The following is a 17749-nucleotide window of genomic DNA, read 5'->3' on the forward strand; positions in this document are numbered from 1 at the left end:
TTATAGATACCTTGACCCCCTCCCAAGTTAAGCCTTAGAAAAAGAGTAGGCTCTTGATAGATGAACATGGTAAAAGGATAGAGCATGCTGAAGAAACAGTGGGGGAAAGACTCAGAACATTTCATGTTCCGAGAACTTGGAGTCAATGTTGAGCCCCTGGAGAATAAAGTTACCAGGAACTGGGGGGAACTGGGAGTTGTAACAAGGACAATATGGGAAAAGGGACACTGGGCTCATTTCAGCTGCCTTCTGTAGGCAGTGAGGAGCTATGGAAGGTGTTTTTTAGGAAGCATAAAATCAACTAAAAATAGCTATAGTACACACAAAAGAATTCTCTAGGGCAAAGTAAAAGCAAAATACAAGAACACCTTTGAAACTTGGAAGCAGCTCATGCACTTAACAGATGAAGAAGAGTCATAAAGAATGCTACCTCTTCAATACTCTTGCTTGGCATACATACACAAAGCAAAACCTTTTTTGAATCATTTAAATGTGGTACACAGTTCATTAATTTGTTCTTTATAATATTCTCTGAGTAAAAATGATTATATTGAGCAAAGTAGTGTGTCTTTGTATGAAACTGTAATATTATCATTTCTATTAAATTCTTAAGTGTTTTTAATTTTTTTTAAGGTGTAGTACTAAAAAAATAGAGGAGTCACTGTCCAAAAATGATGTTATTTTTCAAGAGCCCTCATAACAAAAAACTAACAGTCATTGTATGAGGTCTTAAATGAGAGATAGCATGTTGAAGAACAACTATAATTGAAAATTGGGCTTCAAAACAAGAACTCTTGTCTTCGGTTGCTGGGTGATCCCCTGCAAGCTTTTAGATGAGACATTTTTAACTGTATGTTTTGTAGGCATCTATAGTCATTTTTATGCAGTCTTATTATATCCCAGAGCTTCAAAGTCTATTTGGTTTATAGTTTTTGCTATTTTAATTTATATTCATGCTTTGCTCTTTTTCTTTTCTTGACTCTGAAGGTAGGGGAAGAAAGGAGCCATATTGCTCTTAAGTTTTTTGGATTTTATTTTTGTTTTTGTTGGTTTTCATTTCAAAAGGAAAGGGGTAAAAATGTCTCCATGTTATTAGATAAGTTGAACTCTAAATTCACACATATAGTATTTATTACATATTTCTTAAATAAAAAGTTAGATGATTTCCGTCTTGAGTAAAAAAAGTATGGGAAGTAAAAGTGATCTGACTCCATCCCCAGGAATATACCATATATGAAGTAGTATGTAGAATGCTTTGTGATGTTTTGTTTTGTTTTGTTTTGTTTTATTTTTTTGTCTTGGATGTAAAAAATCTGAGATTGGAGCACATTTTCCCTGCTTTACATATTTTTGTTAATGAACACATATATTAATATTTTACCCCCTGTGGGAATGCATCCCCGGATTGTATACATTTAAACAAAATGGTTTGATGATGATATAAAAACATTAAAAGAAGGTTGCTTCTAGTTAACATGTATGGAAGGAATAAAGTTGACATTGTTAGGAAATTTTTGACCTTGTCAGGTAAAGTTTCTTCCTGCTTCCATGTAGCAGACACATAACATTTTAAATTGCACTTCCATAGCTATACAACTTGGATGTACTGAGAAGGTGCACATAGCCTGGGACTCCTACAAGATCGTAAAGCTTGACCCAGAGGTAGCCTCGTTTTAAATAGTTAAAAGTCTCATAATGGATTAATAGAAAGTTTTAAAAATCTTTCATTGGTCATAGTTCTTGTTATTGTTGTTTTTAAATAATATGTGGCAAAGTACAGAATTGTTATACCTATTTGCTCCACATAAAATGTATGAGCTTGAGAGACTCAGACCTACATTTTATAAAGAAAGCTGGCTTTGAATTTTGAGGGAATGAGCAATGATTCTTAAATTTGGCAATGGTAGAAATAATTACACCTTTCAATCCTAAAAGAACTGTTTCTGATATAATCGCACCAACATTGGAACCAGATATGCTGCACATATTTGTGCAGTTGTGTCCTGCACCAAGAAAACAGAGAGGAGCTTAGATCCTGCCCACACCCTGAGCTTCCCAAGCTATGTGTCCCAGGACAGGGTTGTCAAGAAGAAGGGGGACTTTTTTGGTAATTTGTCTACCAAATGGAAATACCTTTTTGTAGTTTGCCTGACTGGAAGGGGCACCTTTTTTGTAATGGGCTCAATGGCATCATGTATGCTAGCTGAGCCCTGTTTGGTGCCTACCACTTGGAAAAATTTTTAGCAGTTTTGTCAAGCAGAAGATCTTCTCTGGGGCAATATGATGATTAATTAAATGCTATTAGATCTCAGCTAATGAGGGTTCTAGAGTTTATTAAACATGGAATTACTGTCATAGAACTATAAATTCGGAAGAAATATTGCAATCAAAACCCAGCAAAATGCTTACTTCTTCAAGTCTTTTTACAAAACACTGTGGTTAATTGTGAACAAATTCTGAGGCATTAATTTTCTGGGGAGGGAAGAGCTATGATTCAGACCAATTGCCCTCCATTCTGATATTTTGTGTTGTCAGGTATTAAAAACTCATTGAAAACAAAGCATATAAAATATTCAAAACTAGTCAATTTAAAAGAGAACCGTGATTTCATAGAAAGAATATTGGGCTAGGAGTTAGGAAACCCATATTCTAGTTCTTACTATGCCACTAATTCACTCTGGCCCAGCACAAGTTAACTTAACCTCTCAGGCCCTCAATTCCCATATCTGTAAATTAAAAGCAGTGTACCAAATATGCATTCCCTTTCAGTTCCAACATTGTGTAATTTAAAATAATTAAAACTTTTTCCAACCAGATCCTTAACTGCTATTAAATACATTGGTAGAGAAACCTTCTGTTTTAAAGCATTTGACCCAAATAATAATTTTTGCGTACTTGTTCTTGTTTTTCAGAGACTCTGTGAAGGCATATTTAAAGTCCTTGTAAAGGACATCCCAACAACGTGTCAAGTGTCCTGCCTGGAAGTTCTCCGCATTCTCTCCAGAGACAAAAAGATTTTAGTTCCTGTAACAACCAAGGAAAACATGCAGATACTGCTGCGATTAGCCAAGCTAAATGATTCGGATGATACTTTGGAGAAGGTGTCAGAGTTCCCAGTTATTGTGGAGTCATTAAAATGTCTGTGTAACATAGTGTTCAACAGTCAGATGGCACAGCAGCTCAGCCTGGAACTTAACCTTGCTGCAAAGCTCTGTAACCTCTTGAGAAAGTGCAAGGACCGAAAGTTTATCAATGACATTAAGTGCTTTGACTTGCGCTTGCTCTTCCTCCTGTCACTTTTGCACACCGACATCAGGTCACAATTGCGCTATGAGCTCCAGGGACTACCGCTGCTAACCCAGATCTTGGAAAGTGCCTTTAGCATCAAGTGGACCGATGAGTATGAATCGGCCATAGAACATAATGGACCTCCTCTCTCACCTCAGGAGACAGACTGTGCCATTGAGGCCCTCAAAGCTCTCTTCAATGTGACCGTAGATAGTTGGAAGGTGCATAAAGAGGTAAGGTTGAGGTGTTCTTATCTACTAGGTATTTAATTGGTCTGGGACATCCTCTGGGACATCCCTAGAACTGCCTACAAGGGAGGAGTGGTAAACTGGATGTAAAAAGAGTAGTTTACAATTCCCCCTATTAGTCAGTTGTATAACCCAGGATGTGTTTCTTAACTTTCAGGAATCTTATTCTTTCCAATTGTGAAACACATATAAGAATAGGATAAAGATGCACACTGTTTTGTAAGATGCTGAGTTGTTTAATACTATCATTTGAAATTAAGAGATTTAAAGGGAAACAAAACAATATGGTTCAAAAAGGTGTAGACATTTTCAGGGGCTGCCATTTTAAGGAAAACTTAAGATAAATCAAACCAGTTGAAACTGATCAATAAGAACTGATATCTGCTTAGAAGAATAGAAGATGCTTTGTGTATCACTTATCATACCAGTCTCCAAGGGTATTACTTTATAGAGTTAGATAACTATCAGAAGTGTAGGACTACAATTAGATATCCATGCCCTAGCATACCTATAAAAAAGGCATAATTACACCAGTGTGGAAAAAATATTTTGAACCAACCATTTAACTTTAATTCTAGACTAAGATCCCTTTCTATGGCTTGGACCTTCCAGCAACCCAAAATGAGGTAGACTGATAGTGTATATTTGAGTCCCCACAAAAATGATATGTTAAACTAGAAATTTAATTTAAGAGAGTCAACATTTTTAAGTAAGGTGGACATTAATTTTTTTCCTTGCTCCTAGAATCTTAACATTTCACATTTACCCTCTCTCTTTAACCTTAAGTAACTGGTGACATTTAGCCCCCGCCTTAAAAAAAATTAAAAGAAGGCATTTTGCTACAGTGCAAATTATCTCCTTTGACAATTGACTTTAGGAGTTAGGCTAACATGTTGCTCTGTCCATTTGAAGCAGTTCTTACCCATGAATAAAGATTTTTTTATGCCAGCAGCCTGTTTTGAAAGGATTATCTCATTGCAGTTCTTTAGTAAGAGTATGCAGGCATCTAAGTTTTAAAGTGCAAATAAGTCTGTATTTTGAAACTAAATATTTGAAGATCAATCCTAACAGCTGTTTTAGATGACTGTAAGATGGTTGCTTTTTCCTGGGACTTGGCAGGGAAGATATGAAAAGCCCACATGCTCCATTTAGGATTTGAAACCAAATATTTGGAAGTATTTAAAATGTTATATCTCTATGCTTTTTTGCTATCTTCTGTGGTTATTTTTCTTACCCTGTTGGTTCTGGTGTGTTTAAGCTCCCTATTTAGTTGTAAGAGCTCCTCTGAAACTTTTGATTTGCCATTGTTAAGTAACCTGTTACTTAATTGTGCCCAAAATAGTAACTCACACTATTCAGAGTCCTGGCAAAAAGGGTTATAAATTTAGTGACTGCTCATCAGTGCATGTATGGGATAACATTTAATAAGTATTAGTAAATTGAGACTAGCCTTCAGTGTATTTCAGGGGCTGGAAGAAAATGTTGAAGTGGACAAATAATCTTTCATTCCATATTATAGAATGTTTATTCTCTAAAAGATATATGATAAAGTATCAGTAGTCCTGGAGCAGACATCTCAGCAGACATAGGGCCTGTTGTCGTGAGTCATGGATCAGTTGATACGGCCTTTATAAAATGTACACAGTTAATGCAACTCTGTGCTATTATTCAAGTTTATAGAAATTAAACAGTAATAAAAATAAGATCCTCACCAACTCATTTGGGCAAGAATGTCTTCATGAGTCTCCAAATAAAAATTTTAGCAAATGTTTAGTTATCCATTCATCTACTCATTCAACAAATATTTATTGATAATTGTTAGGCAATATGCTAAATATTGTGTAATATATTGACAAATAATAGGAATAGTCTCTGCTTTCATGAAACTTCAGTTTTGTAGGTGAGACAGATAATAAATAAAATAGTAGAAATATATAATTCAAATTGTGAAAAGTGCTAGAGAAAGAGTGCAATGATTGAGAATACTTAGTATGTTCAGAGAAGATAGATCTGTGAAGATCTCCCTTGAGATCTAAAGACTGAGAAAGGATTAACCATATTAAGAATGGGGGGAGAGGGGGAAGGGGAGAGCATTTCCAGGATATTGAACAGCATGTGAAAAGACACAGAAACCAGAGCACAGAGTATTTTTAATGAGGTACCCACAACTCAGAATAAAGAATATCTGTAATCATGTACAGAGAAATTTGCCACTGTGAGTCCATTTACCTGGGTTTCAATATCTCCTTGACTGCCAGGCAAAGGCATTTATTTTACATCAGTTGAGCAAGCACATAAAGACTTGTTGACCCCCTCTTGACACAGATGTGGAGTGGACACAACCAATTCAAGGTCCACAGGATGGAGGAATAGAATATGGATTAGAGTGGACCTACTGATATTCTATTCATGAACTTTTGTGATTAGTAATCGAAGAAAATGTGGCATTGGTGTGGAGAAAGTGGCCATGGTGGCTACTGGGTGTGGGGAATGGGAGAAAAAGATGAGATGTGGAGGCATCTTTGGGACTTGGAGTTGTCCTGGGTGGTGCTGCAGGGACAATTACCGGACATTGTAGGTCCTCCCATGGCCCACTGGATGGAACGTGGGAGAGTGTGGGCTATGATGTGGACTATTGGCCATGAGGTGCAGCGATGCTCAGAGATGTGTTCGCCAAATGCAATGAATGTCTCATGATGAGGGAGGAGAATGCTGCTGTGGCGGGAGTAGTGGGGTGAGGGGGGTGGGGGGTATATGGGGACCTCATATTTTTTAATGTAATATTAAAAAAAATGAATAAAGGAAAAAAAAAGATCAGGATGGCTTTGGAAAATAGAAAAAAAAAAAAAAAAGACTTGATGTTTTAACATACCACCTGAAATAAAGGGTATTGGAAAATGTCCTGTACAGAAGAATTCAACTTTTAAAAGCTAACATTTTTTTCCTCATGAATATAATACATGCTCATTGTAGAATATCTAGGGAAAAAAGGCATATAAGTGTTAAGAAAATTAAAATTACCTGTAAACCTACCACTCAAAGGTCAGCATTGTTCACATTCTGGTGTTTATCTTTCTGACCATTCTTCATTGTATAATATATAAATATAAATGTTATATATATAAATTTTTTACAGAAAAATCATAATTTTATAATCTCAATGTTTTTCCACAGTAAATGTTCTTAAAGAGTAGTAGCTTTCAAAATGTTTCCTTGAAGCCATAGGTTACAAGGAGTAGCATCTGGGCAGGGGTAGGTGGGAAGATGAGTGTGTGACAGGGTACCAGGTTCTCCATCCTCTCTTTAAAAGGAATACCTTTGATTGTTGTTTCTCACTAAATTTAGGTTGTAACTAAAATTTCACTTAGGGAAGAAAAAGGGTTTTGCAACCAAAAAACCTTTCGACAGCCATCTTCCACTTCATTTTTTAATGATCACTGAGTATTCCTTCATAAAGATTTTAACACCTTTAATAAATCTATTTGGAGGTATTTAGATTGTTTGCTACTTTAAATAGTAATTCAGTGAACTTTCCTATTGTAAAATCTTTGAAGATAAATTCCTGTAATTGTTGGGTCAGAGAGTTTTAAAACTAAGGTTTTGTTTGTTTAGTTTTTTGGTTGTTGGGTTGTTTTTGGTTTTTTTAGGAGGTATCAGGGATTGAACCCAGGAACTCATACATGGGAAGCAGGCACTCAGCCACTTAAGCTACATCCACTCCCTACCAAGGTTTTTTGATATGTATTGCCAAATTCTTCAAAAGAATAGTGCTAATGTGTATCTTTTCAAACCTTGAGTATTTCACTTTTTAAAATATCTGCCAATTTATATAAAAACGGTCATTTATTTTCAGTTTCTTCTCTTGGAAGGAATTTATTCCTTTTTCAAAGTTTAATTTTCTGTTTTATCTTTGATGAAATGCCTATTAATATTTTTACCCATTTTCCTAAAAACATTGTCTTTTTCTTAGTCATTTGTAAGAATTTCTTTTTATATCAATCTTTTGGGAGCAAATGTGGCTCAAGCAGTTGAGCACATGCTTCCCACATGGGAGATCCTGAGTTCAGATACTGGTGCCACCTAAAAACAGAAAAACAAACAAACAACAAGCAAAAAATGAAAAAACCAACTGGGGAGCCATTGTGGCTCAGTAATTGAGCTCTGGCATCTTCTCCAGGAGGCACTGGGAACCAAACCCAGGACCTCCCATGTGGTAGGCGGGAGCTCAGTTGCTTGAGGCACATCCACTTCCCCAGTTTTTAATTTAGATTTTTTTTTTTTACTTTATTTAATTTTGATGTACAAAAGCTTTTAATTTTTACGTTACTCAGACTTTTCATTATTTTCTTCTTTGGCTTCTGCCTTTGATGTCAGGCTGAGAAAGACTTCCTCACCCCAAAATTATATAAATACTTACCTATATTTTAGAAGAACCATGCCTTTAAGCAGAAGATGGTTTGCGGTGTGGGGATGATACCCTCTATCTACATTTCAGACATTTTTATTCATTAATGTTTTAATGGACTTTAATTTGAGTTCATTCATCCTCTTCTCTAGCTCAGTTGCAAACAGATACCGAATCCTACCAGTTGATTAGTCCTACAGTTCAGCACTACCCAAAGGAGCCATTAGTTTAATTCAGAGGACATTTTAATCAATGCTCTTCATCATTATCTGCTGAGTACTGGGCACTGTGCTAAGTGTTTTACAAACATTAACTCTTTTAAACCTCGTGACTGTCCCATGAGATGTAGGGCCTATCATTTCTCTTTTACAGATAAGGAAACTGAAGCTGAGCAAAATTAAGTGACTTTTCCAAGGTCCCACAATTAGTAACTGATAGACCTGAGATTTCAACTGAGATCATTCTGACTGCATTGTATTTTCCGTCCATCACAGCTAAACAGTTACAGAATAAACAGATGTTTGATTTTAGTTTTAATTTGTTATACTAGGTATTTTTATGAGTGCTTTCATTTACAGTTCACCAAAAACAGAAAAATTAATGACTAGATTTTTCTTGAAGTTTAGTAAATCAGTGCCGTGTATTCATTTTAGAATCATGCCTTGCTGTTAAATTCCTGCATGTCTCCTGATGCTATCAGCAGATTAATTAGGAGATTCCTTTTCATTCAGTGGGAAATGTAGCTGGCCTTATTTCCAACTGTTTTTCTCTCTCTTTCTATTTCTTAAAGGCAGTATGTTTCCAAACATCAAGTGATTCCTTTACTGGAACCTAAAATCAATTCTAGAAGTTAAGTGAAATGGTCTTTCCCTTCCTCCTGTTTTAACACTTTGCTAAATTTCTCTATTAATGGTAGAAAGTATGTTATTCTAGAGATCCTGTATTTAGCATTCAGTACCTTCTGCACTGCTTATTACATCAGTGCAATGTAGTAAGAAAACAGAAGGTCCAACAGACATGTTGGAACAAGACAACCAAGTGCAAACAGAGAAGTACACGTTTCTAAGTAGTCAGAGGACACTGAATGAGATAAAACAGTGAGAGCCGGTAGAAGTTAATTAAAATGTTGCATTGTAATAGTAGTTAGTTCCATAATTATTTCAGAGGTTTTGGAAGATATATGAAAAAGGATAGGAGCTTCAGGCTGCACCCTGTTTGCTACTGAATCATTTTTTTCAACATTTAATGACTTCCTGGTATGTGGCAAGTTCTTACCTTTTCAAGGCTTTTTTTTTACTTTATTTTGTACATTTAATAATGGAAAATATTAAAAATTAAAAACTAAGAATGGCTGAAGAAAAACACATTTTTCAGTTAAATGTACTGGATACTTATAATTTTTTTTAATCATATAATATGTTGCACGAATATTTGGTTCATAGTAATGCAGTGATACAATATTTGTCCTTTTGTGTCTGGCTTCCTTCACTCAACATAATGTCCTCCAGTTTCATTCATGTTGTCATATGCTTTACAACTTCATTTCCTCTCACAGCTGCATAATATTCCATCATGTAAATACACCACACTTTGTTTATCCACTCATCTGTTGATGGACATGTGGGTTGTTTCTAACTTTCGACAGTTGTGAATAATGCTGCTGTGAACATCGGTGTGCAGATGTCTGTTCATGTGTATGCTCTCATTTCTTCTGGGTATATACCCAGTAGTGGTATTGCAGGGACATGTGGCAAGTCTATATTCAACTTCTTTAGGAACAGCCAAACAGTCCTTCACAGAGGCTGTCCCATTCTGCATTTCCACCAACAGTGAATAGATGTTCCTATCTTTCCACATCCTCAATGTCTTTTTAATAGTGGCCATTCTAATAGGTGTGAAATGATATCTCATTGTAGTTTGGATTTGCATTTCCGTAATCATTAGCAACGGAAAACATTTCTTCATGTGCTTTTTTGCCATTTGTATTTCTTCTTTGAAAAAATATCTATTCAAGTCCTTGGCCCATTTTTCAATTGAGTTGTCTGTCTTTTTATTGTTGAGTTGTAACATCTCTTTATATAACCTGGATATTAAACCCTTATCAGTCATGTGATTTCCAAATATTTTCTCCCATTGAGTCAGCTGTCTTTCCACTTTTTGACAAAGTCCTGTGAGGTACAACAGTATTTAATTTCAAGGAGGTCCCACTTATCTTTTTTTCTTTTGTTGAGCGTGCTTTGGGTGTAAGGTCCAAAAAACCACCACCTACTACAAGGTCTTGAAGATGTTTCCCTACATTTTTTTCTAGTAGCTTTATGGTCCTGGTTTTTGTATTTAGGTCTTTGATCCACTTTGAGTTGATTCTTGTATGGGGAGTGAGATAGGGGTCCTCTTTCATTCTTTTGGTTATGGATATCCAGTTTTCCAGTACCATTTGTTGAAGAGATTGTTTTGTCCCATTAACATGGACTTGGTAGGTTTGTCAAAAACCAGTTCACTGTATACTTGAGGGTTTATTTCTGGGTTCTCAGTTTCATTCCACTGATCAACGTGTCTGTCTTTATGCCAGTACCATGCTGTTTTGACCACTGTAGCTTCCGTAATATGTTTCAAGATCAGGCAGTGAAATTCCTCCCACGTTTTCTTCTTTTTTAGAATGCTTTTGGCTTTTTGGGTACACTTCTTCGGTTAAATTAATTCCTAGGTAGTTGAGTCTTTTTGTTGCTATTGAAAATGGAACTTTCCCCCTGATTTCCTCCTCAGATTGTTCTATACTTGTGTACAAAAACATTACTGATTTTTGCTTGTTAATCTTGTAACCTGCCACTTTGCTGAACTCATTTATTAGCTCATATAGCTTTGTTGTGGTTACTTCAGGTTTTTCTAAGTACAAGATCATGTCATCTGCAAACAGTGAGGGTTTTACTTCCTCTTCTCCTATCTGGGTGCCTTAAAAAATTTTTTTTTCTCAGGGAAAACGGACTTTGGCCCAGTGGTTAGGGCGTCTGCCTACCATATGGGAGGTCCGCAGTTCAAACCCCGGGCCTCCTTGACCCATGTGGAGCTGGCCATGTGCAGCGCTGATGCGCGCAAGGAGTGCCGTGCCACGCAAGGGTGTCCCCGCGTGGGGGAGCCCCACGCGCAAGGAGTGCGCCCGTGAGGAAAGCCGCCCAGCGTGAAAAGAAAGAGCAGCCTGCCCAGGAATGGCGCCGCCCACACTTCCCGTGCCGCTGACGACAACAGAAGCGGACAAAGAAACAAGACGCAGCAAATAGACACCAAGAACAGACAACCAGGGGAGGGGGGGAAATTAAATAAATAAATAAATCTTTAAAAAAAAAAATTTTTTTTTCTTGTCTAATTGCCCTAGCTAGACCTTCTAGTACATTACTGAATAACAATAGTGATAGTGGGCATCCTTGTCTTGTTCCTTATCTTAACGGGAAAGCTTTCAAACTTTCCCCATTGAGTATGATGTTGGCTCTGGGTTTTTCATATATACCTGTTATCATATTGAGGAATTTTCCTCTATGCCTATATTTTGAAGTGTTTTTATCAAAAAAGGATGCTGGATTTTGTCAAATGCCTTTTCTGTGTTGATTGAGATTATCGTGTGATTTTTCCCCTTCAATTTGTTAATGTGATATATTATGTTGATTGATTTTCTTATGTTGAACCAGCCTTGCATACCAGGAATAAATCCCACTTGGTTGTGATGTCTCAGTCTTTTGATATGCTACTGGATTCTATTTGCAAGTATTTTATTGAGAATTTTTGCATCTCTGTTCATACAGAGAGATTGGTCTGTAATTTTCTTTTCTTGTAGTATCTTCATCTGGCTTTGGTGTTAGGGTAAAGTTGGCGTCATAAAATGTGTTGGGTAATTTTCCCTCCTCTTCAGTTTTTTGGAAGAGTTTAAACACGGTTGGTGTTGATTCTCTTAGAAATACTTGGTAGAATTCACCTATGAAGCCATTTGTTCCTGGACTTTTCTTTGCTGGGAGAATTTCAATGATGGATTTAGTCTCCCTAAATGTGATTGGTTTGTTAAGTTCTTGTATTTCTTGTCACATCAGTGTAGGTTGGTTGTGCATTTCTATGAATTGGCCCATTTCATCTAGGTTGTCTAGTTTGTTGGCAGTTTCTCTTAATACCTCTTATGATTCTTTTCATTTCTGTGGGGTCAATTGTAACTCACCCCCTTTTCATTTCTGATTGTATTTATTTGCGTCTTCTCTTTTTTTATCTTTGTTAGTCTATCTAGGGGTTTGTCAATTTTATTGATCTTTCATCTTTATTTCTTTCCTTCTGCTTGCTTTAGGATTGGTTTGCTATTCTTTTTCTTGTTTCTCTAGTTGTTCAGTTAAATCTTTGAGTTTCACTCTTCTTTTTTTTAATATTGGCATTTAGGGCTATGAATTTCCCCCTCAAGACTGCCTTCACTGTATCCCATAAGTTTTGATACACTGTGTTCTCATTTTCATTTGTCTCAATATATTTACTGATTTCACTTGCAGTTTCTTCTTTAACCCACTGATTATTTAGGGGTATATTATTCAGCCTCCACACATTTGAGAATTTACTCTTTTCCTGTCTATTATTGATTTCCAGTCCATTATTATCTGAGAAGGTGCTTTGTATAATTTAAATCTTTTTGTATTTATTGAGAGCTGCATTGTGCCCTAATATGTGGTCTATTAAAAGATCCATGGGCCCTTGAGAAGAATGTGTAACCCACTAATCTGGATGCAGCGTTCTGTATATGTGTTAGGTGTAACTCGTTTTTCATATTGTTCAAGTTCTCTGTTTCCTTGTTGATTTTCTATCTAGTTGTTCTATCTAATAATGTGAGTGGGATTTTGAAATCTCCAGTGATTATTGTAGAGATATCTATTTTCTCCCTTCAGTTTTCTCTGAGTTTGTCTCATCTATTTTGTGACACCTTGGTTAGGTGCATAAATATTTATGACTGTTACATCTTCATGGTGGATTGTCCCTTTTATTACTATATAATGGTCTTCTGTATCTCTTATAAGTTTTTTGCATTTTTGTCTGATATTAGTATAGCTACTCCTGCTCTTTTCTGGTTACTATTTTTGTGGAGTATCTTTTTCCAACCTTTCACTTTCAGTGGGTTTGTCTTCCTGGGTCTGAGGTGAGTTTCTGTAAGCAGCATATGAATGGCTCATATGTTTTTATCCATTCTGTCAGCCTGTATATTTTGACTGGAGAGTTTAATCCGTTCACATTCAGTGATATTACTGTAAATGCACTATCTACTTCCACCATTTTATCCTCTGGTTTTCTTATGTTGTATCATATTTTTGTCTGTCTTTTTACTCTTTTGGTTATCCATTCTCTATTCTTTCTTCTATACTCTCCTCCAGGCCTCTCTCTCCTTTTTCTTTCATGTTCTAAGGCTTCCTTTAATATTTCCTGCAAAGGTGGATTCTTTTCTGCAAACTCTCTTAGTTTCTGTTTGTTTGTGAATATTTTATACTCACCTTTATTTTTGAAGGACAGTTTTGCTGGATAAGGAATTCTTGGCTGGCAGTTTTTCTCTTTCAGTATCCTAATTGTATCATACCACTGTCTTCTCACCTCCATGGTTTTTGAAGAGAAATCTGCGCTCAGTCTTTGTGGATGTCGCTTGTATGTGATGACTTGCTTCTTCCTTGCTGTGCTGAGAATTTTCTCTTTATCTTTGACATTTGAAACCTTGCGTAATATGTGTCTTGGAGTAGGACTGTTCGGATTTATTCTGATTGGGGTACGCTGTGCTTCTTGGACATGTAAGTTAATTACTTTTGTGAGAGTTGAGAAATTTTCAGCCATGACTTCCTCAAATACTCTTTCTGCCTCCTTTCCCTTCTCTTCTCCTTCTGGAACTCCCATGACACATATGTTGTTGTGTTTTGTGTTGTCATTCAACTCTCTGAGCCCCTGCTCAATTTTTTTCCCATTCTTTTCTCTCTCTGTTCTTTTCTCTTTTCAATTTTAGCTGTTCTGTCTTTGGTATCACTTAGTCTTTCTTCTGTCATTTCAAGTCTTCTGTTGTATGCCTCAAATGTGTTTTTCATCTCACTTATTGTGTCTTTCATACCCATGAGCTCTGTTGCTTTTCTGTACAGGATTTCAAGTTCTTCTTCTTGCTCGCTCAATGTTTTCTTGATATCATTTACCTCTTTGACCATATTGTCTTTCAACTCATCGATTTGATTTTGGAAATTTGTACGCATCTCACTGATTAGGTCTCTCATATCCTGCATCTCTTCTGGGGCTTTTCTTGGGCCATGTCTTCTATTTTCTTAGTATGGCTCGTAATTTTTTGCTGATATCTAGGCATCTGATTAGGATGTAGTTTACTCACATGCTCAATTTCTTTCTCTTTTGTAGGGATTTAGTGTCAGGATGCTGTGTGTTACCACTGCTTTTTGATTCTTGGCTCTACCCAGATTGTTAGGATTGCCCTGCTGGGCACTGGACCCAGGAATTGGTTGTAGAGTCACCCTAAGGCTTTAGGGAAGGAGGCTCTAGAGGCTGGAAAAATACCTCTCCTACTTATTTTTAATATTCTTGCATGTACTTCCTTGGTCTGCCAGCAGATGGTGCTCTTTGGTAGCTCTCAGTTCAGTACCTGGTCAGAGTGTATTTGTTGCAATACAGACAGAATCAATTTGATAGAGCTTCCTGGGTGGAGGCTATGAGCCTTCTAATTCAAACTTTCTCTGAGACAGTTCTCCAGCCTTCTCTGGCAGCTCCCTCTCTCTTCCCAGATTGCAAATGTTTCCCTTCTCATCTGAGTCCTCAACAATCAGTCCCTGTTAGTAGAGAAGGAGTTTGGGAGGGTTGTATGTCTTTAGGCCCTTGCAGCCTCCAAATCTAACAATGGCACAGCCTCACCTGGCCTGGAAGGGCTCTTGGGACACAGCAGACTAAATTTTGACTCAAAAGCTGAGTCAGTCTTACACTGTGTCCGTCCGTCTTCCTTTTCCTAGAGCATCCTTAACAATTAGTCCCAGCTAGAATAGAGGGAGGTTGAGAGTGTCGGATTTCTCCAGTCCTTCCCCAGCTCCTGGAGCAAACCAGTGTGTGGTCCCATCTGGTTTGGAAGGCCTTGTGGGACACAGCAGACCAAATATGTGGGTCAGAAGCTGAGTCAGCCTTAGGCTATGTCCCTCTTTCTCCCCTTTCCCGGGGTAGTAGAACCCTGGAGCCCCCTTTGTAGTCACATGCCCAGAAGCCCAAGAATTCTAAAATGTCTTTAGTGTGGGGGAGGGTGCTAGCAGCAGCCTCGGGTTTCAACTCACAGTTCTACGTCAAGATTTCTCTCCTTTGTCCTTCTTTCCTCTGGATGGTGTCCAGCCTTCACCTGGTACCATAAGCCCTAGAAGATCTTTTTTTAGGCTGTTTTCAGCCTGTCCTCTTAACTTTTTTCTGGAGGAGAAGAGAGTCCCATGTGTTTCTAGTCTGCCATCTTCCATTTTTAAATAATAAACACTCATACAAAAATGTTTATTGAGACATAGACCAATGGAATAGAATTAAAAGTCTAGAAATGACCTACACATATACAGTCAACTGATTGTTGTACGTAATGATACAGGTAACATTAAAGTACAGGGGGGAAAGGTTGGGCTTTTTAATAAATGGTGCTGGATCAGTTAGATGACCATATGGGGAAAGAGAATTTGAATCCCTGCCTCATACCATACATAAAAGATTAATTTGAGGTGAGTAAGAGACCTTATATATGAAAGCTTTTAAAAGAAAATAGGTTATTTTCATGACTTTATATTAAGTCAAACATTTCTTAAATAGGCAAAGATTTAAAAAATAGACCAAAAAAAGATCAAATCATAAAGGGGAAAAAATAACAAGTATATCTTCATTAAAATGAGTTCACCAAAAAAAAAAAAAGTAAAAATGCAGGCCAACAAAGCAACAAAAATGCAATAAAGAGTTCTTAAAAGTTCTACAAATCTTTTTTTTTTTATTCAATCAACTTACTAGGAAAAAATGGGCAGAAAGCTTGAACATGTACTTCACTTCACAAAAGAGATATCCAAATGGCCAATAAACATCTGAAAAGGTGATCAAATTTATGTGTCATCAGAAAAATGCATGTTAAAATCACAGGGAGGCTACTACATACCTGCGAGGATGATTAAAATTAAAAAGATTGACTAATACCAAACGTTGATACAGCTGTTGAGCAACTGGTAGTAGTATAAATTGCTGTAAACACTTTGAAACACTGTTTTGCAGTGCCTTCTAATGTTTGACAAATGTCCCCTATAACCCAGCATTTCCTCTCCTGGGTATATACCCAGGAGATACCAAATGACTATAAAAACTATGTTTATAGCAGCAATCTTCAAAATAGCCCAGAACTGGAACTAATCCAACTGTCAGTCAAGAGTAGGATAGATAAATAAATTGTGGTATTTTTCATACAATGGAACACTGTATAGATGTGCTTTCTTAACCTATCTGTAGTGAAGGACCAGATTTTTTTTCCTAAGCTGTCAGACTGAAACTCTTGCATAATGCAGTTCTTGTTAATATAATTTTTCAGGTTTCTTAGAAAGTTTCTAAATAGTCATGCACACTTTCCTATATTCATGGCATTGTGAATCAGTAACAAATGGTGCAAATCAGCAATAGTCCACAAACTACACTTCAGATAACAGTGCTCTACAGCAGTGAGTATGAACAAACTGCAACTATACACAATAACGTGGATGAATCTCATAAGCAGATAGAAAAGGGTCTATATAGTTCCATTTATACAAAGTTCGATGACAAAAATCACATACCTGTGGTGTCAGAAGTTTGAATTATCCTTGAGCAGAAGATTGGCACTTGAAAGGGACATGATGGTATTTCTGGGGTTCTTAGTTTTGACATTACATGATTTGGGTATTACTTACATGGGTGCGCTCATTTTGTGGAAATTTATCTGACTGTACATGTATTATTTGGGTACTTTTCTGTTTTTGTATAGTATGTTAATATTTGCATTAAAAATTATTGAGCACATCTCACCCTGTAGCACACCCATACTCATGTCTGGGGTGTGTACTTCTTCTTTTTCTTGTTTCTTAATAAAGGTTTTACTCCCTTGCCTTAAAAAAAAAAGTATTGAACCCTTATTAAGCCCATGGCCTATCTGTCCTCATGAAGTTGATAGATTAGTGGAGGAACAGAATATAAGCAAGTAAATAAACAAATGTGAAATTACAAATTATGATTTCATGAAAAAAACTAACATGATATACTGATAGAGAATGATGGAGGAAGGAATCTTAGATAAGATGGTCAAAGAAGGGACTGTTCTGAGACGTTATTTTAGTTGGGACCAGAGGATGAAAAGGAATCAGTAATGCATAGAGCAAAGGCAAAACAGTCCAGAGATTTCAGTGGTGGTTTTGAGTAAAGAAACGGAGAGAATTCAGTGGATTTGGGATAAGAGAGGGCATGGTGGGCACAACTTCAGAATTGGTGTTGTAAAAACTGGAGCAGGAAGAAATGGGACAGAAAGAAATGGGATTTTGGTTTGCAGTTACAAATAATGGAAAGTCCAAAGTGGATCCTTTTGCAAGAGGTTTGTCAACATCAGCATGAGAGAGAAAGATTGTGAATAAATGAAAATCTAGTTTAAAAGGAAGTGCATTCCCCAGTTAATTTTCAAAACCAAGAGAAAATGTTTTGTCAAGAGTGAAGTAATATATGAGTTTTATTTGGGTTTCGATATGTTTGGGGTAAGTAAAAGTATGTTTACGTAAGAGAGAATTCTTATTCAGGC

General features: G+C 36.7%; 1 protein-coding gene across 13 annotated transcripts in view; it reads left to right on the forward strand.

Moving 5' to 3' along the window:
* The window catches only part of RIC8B (RIC8 guanine nucleotide exchange factor B), a 116776-nt gene that overhangs the window by 42553 nt on the left and 56474 nt on the right, over window positions 1-17749 (forward strand). For all 13 annotated transcript variants that reach the window (XR_011650302.1, XR_011650303.1, XR_011650298.1 and 10 more), the window contains exon 3: window positions 2913-3521. Coding sequence is in view for 5 of the 13 variants with exons in the window: in XM_004473297.4 (XP_004473354.1) it covers window positions 2913-3521 (609 nt within the window). In the remaining 8 variants the exon portion in view is untranslated. The remainder of the gene's footprint in view (window positions 1-2912; window positions 3522-17749) is intronic.

Source organism: Dasypus novemcinctus, chromosome 12, assembly GCF_030445035.2.
Source record: "Dasypus novemcinctus isolate mDasNov1 chromosome 12, mDasNov1.1.hap2, whole genome shotgun sequence".
Taxonomy (NCBI): domain Eukaryota; kingdom Metazoa; phylum Chordata; class Mammalia; order Cingulata; family Dasypodidae; genus Dasypus; species Dasypus novemcinctus.